Source organism: Etheostoma cragini, chromosome 10, assembly GCF_013103735.1.
Source record: "Etheostoma cragini isolate CJK2018 chromosome 10, CSU_Ecrag_1.0, whole genome shotgun sequence".
NCBI classification, from domain to species: Eukaryota; Metazoa; Chordata; class Actinopteri; order Perciformes; family Percidae; genus Etheostoma; species Etheostoma cragini.
In genome coordinates, this window is record NC_048416.1 from 18,092,132 (window position 1) to 18,098,131 (window position 6,000).

At 36.2% G+C, this 6,000-nt stretch overlaps 1 protein-coding gene across 1 annotated transcript; it reads right to left on the bottom strand.

Annotated features, from left to right (window-relative positions):
* Nucleotides 1–1,662: 1,662 nt before the first annotated feature.
* On the bottom strand, nt 1,663–4,875 carry rnaseh2c (ribonuclease H2, subunit C). The gene is made up of 5 exons (XM_034883500.1): nt 4,783–4,875; nt 4,061–4,215; nt 2,695–2,807; nt 2,403–2,522; nt 1,663–1,907 (listed from the first exon to the last, which is right to left on the bottom strand). Exons 2-5 carry the CDS (start codon nt 4,212–4,214, stop codon nt 1,884–1,886), a joined length of 411 nt encoding a protein of 136 aa, XP_034739391.1. The 5' UTR covers nt 4,215; nt 4,783–4,875; the 3' UTR covers nt 1,663–1,883.
* Between the last annotated feature and the right edge of the window lie 1,125 nt (nt 4,876–6,000).

Consider the following 6,000-nt stretch of genomic DNA (forward strand, 5'->3'; position numbering starts at 1 on the left):
TCTTGCGTTTTCTTTTAACTTTTTTTATAATTGAATTTCCTTGTTTTCTCACCGAAAATGAAAATAATCATATGATCATAATGTGATCTCACTGGGGTAAATGGCAAAAATGAACCATAAATGATGTATATATCATTGTTAATTGAGCTAAAGTAAACAGGATATAAAATATGAACACCACACAAGGGTTATCAATGCATCCCTATTTTGATCCCAAAAAGTACAGAAATACAAGTACTCTGAGTAAACAGCAAGGTGGCAGTGATATAAACACTTATTCATCAACACTAACACGGTTTATCTTCATGTACGACCATTGTCTCATAGAACCCTAAAACTGATCTGCTTTTATGCTATTGTGCTACTCTTTTAAAACATTTAAAAGTTATTTACAGTTTAGGTTTGGTATTTTTGAATACCTTTTATATTAATTTCATAAATTTGTATGTGTATAAAATTATCAAAAACCTTGTTAGAAGTTTCAGGAGATGTTCCAAAGATTTAGTGTTTGCTATAGTAACTCAAACCACAAATGAGGGATTTTTTTTTTTTTATCATATCAGGTACACGAATGTAATTTGTATATATTCAGTGTGTGAATCAGTGCCAGCAAAGTTTGACTTGAATTTAGTACTGTAGCATTGTACTGTTTAGTTTCAACCTGCACAAATTCTAAAATTACAAGATTAATTAGTAATACAAACGTTTCCTTGCATCGTTTTTGATGAAGCAACTTCATAATGAGCAGATGTATACGGTATACCTGATGAACAGGAATTGTACTAAATGGCCTTTACTTTGCCTTGTTTCTTCACCCCTTTATCTCCTTTTAAAGTGCAGTAAGAAGTACTAGTTGATTAGGAAGATTTCTAAATGAGGCAACTGACCTAAAATATCAAAGTGGCAGCCATACAAACTGAATTTTACATGGCAAGCAATTATGCATTTACAGTGGCAGTCCAGGATTGTGTACAGTATTTTACTGTATACAGATATTCTCTCAGCACTGTGGCTGTCTTGTCCTAAACCGACATATCTCATAGACTTTGCTTGGCCAGTGTAATTGTTCCTTAACTTGCCTACATGTTCTGGTAGTATAGCAGTGGAAGTGATGGATGAGATTAAACAAGTTTGGGGATCCACCATTTTTGTGTCTAACTTTTCTGTGTTGCCTTTCCCTCTGTAAGTTTTTTCCTGTAATTTGACAGAATATAGACCTTTTTCACCGTTGACATGTCATAGTAGGAAAAACACAGGCACATTAATGATGGCTGCATTTCACTTAGGAGAGGCCCTGGTGTTGTGCATGCTGATGCACTGAAATTACTTACTTGATGGAATTGAACCAACCTTGAGGTTATCAATTTCAGCTGTGCTTTTCCTGCAATGACAAGTCCAAATGTCTGCTGTGAAAAAGGTCCATACAGTACGAGCACACAAATGCAGCAATACTGCCTTATCTTTAAATGTGCCTGAATGACCCATTTTAACTCATAAGAATTGATTGGTATTATCATACCAATCCAAGAGGTTTGGAAACTCAGAAGGGACAGTTGAGTCAGTGATCATGGTAGCCAGTGTGCAAAATCTAAATGTTACCTTAATGTCTGAATAAACACAATGTGGACATCTTGTTTCAGTGAATCATAATCACACAGGTTGTTCAGTAAACATAATCTTTTTATTTCAATTTACTACAAAAGAATTTATCATTAAAAAATAAAACATTCCATCTGTAACTTATTACTCTGCAATTAACACTAAACTTGTTAGCATTTCTTTCACTTGCTATAGCCAGTAACCAGCAAACTGTATATTTCATTCCTAACAAGTTGAGGTGACACCAACCGTCCCCCTCTGAGCACAAGTTTTCTCCCCCAGCTTCAGTCTTCCACTGGCCCGTGGATCTGTAAAGAGTCAAAATAGCAGTTTGGTTTTTATTATGTTATTAAATCAAATCTTGTCTTTGTCACAACATTTGGTTGGGAATTCAAACCAAAGGATATTATATTGAAATACTGCTGCCAATGTCTTGTATCTGCTTTTGTCAATGTTGACAGTATGTGTTAACGTGAAGAGAAACAATAAAAATGAACCACAACACACAAACAAAGTTATTAGGCTGTAGAAACAACCGTTTTGATTTCAATGAGTGATGGTACATCTGTCAACTGGACTAGGTTTTGATCGTCCCAAACAACATAAATCAGCCGTCTCTGGAACACGGAATGAAGAAAAAAAAAAAAGGAGTTGGCGCTTTAATCCTGTTTAATAAGACAAGCAGCTGATCATTAGACGTATTTAAAGTGATTCAACTGAAAAACAATTACTGTGTAACGCAGGTTAGTCTTGTCTTAGATTTAACAGCCTTTTAAAGTCAGCCAGACAACAAAGGAACTCACTGCCTCAGCCAACTCTGGCCAATCCATCGCCATCACGACTGTATCGTCGGAATTCGGAGACGTCTCCAGGTTCCAGTAGGTCAGCTTATCAAACACAGAGGATACCTTCACTGTCCTGTCCTGGACACATATAATTTAGCATTATGTAGACATAGTAAAAAGAAATCCTCATCCACACAAAAATCAAAATAATGCCCTGTGCAGTCAGTGCTTTGCCAAGTATTTGACTGTCTCAGACTGCCGGTCATAATTTTTGTGATGTGAAAGATGACATAAGTGATGTGATGTTTACCTCTTGGTCAGAACCAGGCTTGTTGATCTCTTTTAGCACCAAGCCGGTGTAGCCCTGTGGACAGCTGAGCTCCTGCCCTTTCAGCCCACGACCTCTGAATGAAACTGTCTTCTCTGTAATGAGAATAAGAATTTAACAGAAGGATTGTTATTAGAAACTGTTTTATTTTTTTCATTAAAAAAGACTGTGGGATCAAATGTGAGATACACCTTCTTAAATCTGTGAATTACACATTTGGCATGGTTACGCTGTTTTTATTTATTTATAAAAGAAAAATAACATATCCCTTCTCTTAACATTAGGATCATGGTCATCAAACACCCCTCCTGACTTGGGATCTCTGAACTAAAGAACAGGTTATAATTAGCACAAAAATCTTGGTTGGGTCAAACCCGCTGTATATTCTTTTCCATTTATATGTCCCATATTTGGATCATTTGCTTCAAGCATAAGATGGCTCATAACCAGTGTAAGCTTGTCATGTTGTAGTCTGGATCAATGACTGGATAATCGCCAACTTCTGTTTGTTTTGGGAGACAACAACAAACGTTGAGCTAGGAAGATATATGCTGAAAATGGCAAATAACCTAGAGTGTTTTTTTTGTCCTATCCAGGAATGTATGTGTGATGGGGCCAGACCTTCCTCCACAGCGCTGTGGAGGAAGGTCTGGGCAATGCAGGACTAGTCATGTTGACATATTATCCATGTAAATGTAATGTAAATCCATGCAAAAACATGGTCACCATAAAGCTTTTGTGAACTTAATGACTTTCCTGCTCTCCTGAATCTTGTAAAATGAAAAAATAACTACATCATTGATAATTTGTGAGATTAGTTTTTTTCTGTTTTCTCTTAACCCTTGTGTTGTCTGATGGACAAATTTGATCAGTTTTCTAAATTTCTATATAAGAAATATGGATTTCTTTTTAACTACCCAATTGTAATTATCCAAAAATAACACAGATGGTTTCATACAACACGCTTTGCAAGTACAACAAACAAACAACAACAAAAGATTGGATCTCTACTTAAAGTGAATTTTAAGGTGTTTAATTACATTTCTTCATGTGTGAAATTTTTTTTATCCTGACTGAACTTTGACATTTACCCTTCTGTGATGATCCTTCCTTTAATAATAGTCTAACTATTTCATAATGTATGCTTTTTTAACTTAAGAATTACGTATAATTTCCTACAAATGACGTTTATTGATCATGAATTCCAAAAATAATTGAAAACTAGTAGGGAAATGGTGTTTGTGGTGTTTACACATGGAATGAAAAAAAGTGTCAAACGTCAAAAAACTAGACGAGTTAACAATTAGCGTTGGTTTAAATGGTAGAGGCAAATCTCTGTTGAGTGTACCTAGTTTGCAGTCTTTCGTGGTAGCAGTGAGGTATTGTGAGACCTGGGCCGGTCCGTTGTGTTCAATCTCACAGGGCAGGAGGTGGACTGGAGCTCGCTGTGCCTGGCCCACAGATGACACATTAACACGAGTAACACTGGTGTTACAGGACATTCTGCAACCAGTCAAGACAGAGGAGGACAAATACATGAATAACAACAAATTACACTCTTGTACTCGATTTGAACCTACCTTGCCTTGCTGTGATTTGAAACATAGAAAAGTGGTCCTTGAACTATCCGCTGGCTTTAACAGAGAAGTATTTATTTTTCTAATCAGAATAACGTTAACTCCAATTTAATTTTCTAATCAGAATAACGTTAACTCCAATTTAATAACTTCATGTGTCACTATAGGTTAGGCATAACCTTGTCCTTCAATGTGAACTGTTATTAAATACAGTGCAAGCGGTTTGTTAATATGTATAATGAATGCAATCTTTTGAAGGCTTCTTTGACATGTTTCTTAAGGAAAAATAATTATATCACAAGTTGTTCATTGGTTAATGATGTTTGGGAGCGCTGACAACCACCAGTGCATGCAGACTTTCCCGAAAATAAACACCATGCCCCCTCTACTAAAGATTCAGTCATATTAGCGTGTTTTATCAGCTCCTCTAAAACATTAAACACGTTGTTAAATGACTAAAATGTTGATTTGAGAAACATAACGCCAACATTACCTTTCAGCAGTTTTCCAAACGCTTGTGTGAAACTTATAAACACTTAAAGAAGGTAAAACTAAATGTAAAATTGAACCTTTTCCGGTTAACGCCAGTCCCGGTGTGTGATTGGACCATAGAACGCATGCATACAGTCTACGGATTGGACGAAAGCGGCTTCTTCTACGCTGCAAGACATTTTGGCGCTTTTTTCTGTTCCGCCAGAGAATGTCTCCCTCTCTTGGTGAGAGATCGTTTTACTCTTTTACTTGTTCTGCCTTTCGATGTTTTGCTCCCTCTATTCTTTAATTTTCTCCGTCCCGCTTGTAGCATACTTAATTATCTTTTGTGAACTTTTTACAATTACAATATCTAGGCTTTATATATATCTTTTAAAGTGTAATAAATAATTGGTCACAAAACATCCTTATGTGCACTTCCTTCCATCCATTCATTCAAATCACTTATCCTGATCACAGTCATCATTTTCTTCTGTTATTAAATGTTTCATGTTTTTAATGTACTAAATCCTGCATAGGTTATTGTACAGTAGCTACATGAATTATAAGATACTGTCAGGTAATTGGGAATCTTTTGGCAATTTAAAAAGAAGACTTTCTAAATACAATGCAGGATCACCAGATCCAGTTGTTTCCTATGTGATATGACAACACCTCTTACAACAGTCCTATTTGCTTTGCTAGCAGAACATTGTAAGACCAAGGACTATAAAAGTAAACTGCAATTGGGTGTATATATTCAATTCAGATACCTTTGCACAAACACATGAACATTTTTGGAATTAAGGTTTAGATGTGCAAAAACACAAGGAATGAAAGTACAAAAAATAGGTTGCTCATGAGGTCAAATTATCATCCAACATTGTAGAGGCAATGTATCAATTTGTTTTTGACAATTACCAAAACAAAATAATAACCATGTATGAGCAGTCCTCTTACAAATTACATTCTCACAGGGAGTCGTGATATGGCGCCAGTAAACTTGATTTGCGGGGATGTTGTTCCATTTCTGTCACTTAAATCAAAACTGCAAAATAAGGCTTTAGTAAGATAAAGTATAGTTCTAGTATAAACTGTGGTTCTCTAGCCTCGGCCCTGTTGTCAGGGTCGTGATCAACACTAAGAACTCTATTCCAGTTGGCAGCATCTCTTTGTGTGGGATGGACTAAACCCTGTCCAAAGGCAGCCTTAAGCAGTTCAAGTTATGGGGGGGGGGGGG

Coding starts and splice junctions, on each gene's coding strand:
- rnaseh2c (XM_034883500.1), bottom strand. CDS start 4,214: ATGTCCTGTAACACCAGTGTTACTCGTGTTAATGTGTCATCTGTGGGC. Junction 2,523..2,694: donor AGCCTGGTTCTGACCAAGAG/GTAAACATCACA, acceptor ATATGTGTCCAG/GACAGGACAGTGAAGGTATC. Junction 1,908..2,402: donor GGCCAGAGTTGGCTGAGGCA/GTGAGTTCCTTT, acceptor GACTCTTTACAG/ATCCACGGGCCAGTGGAAGA.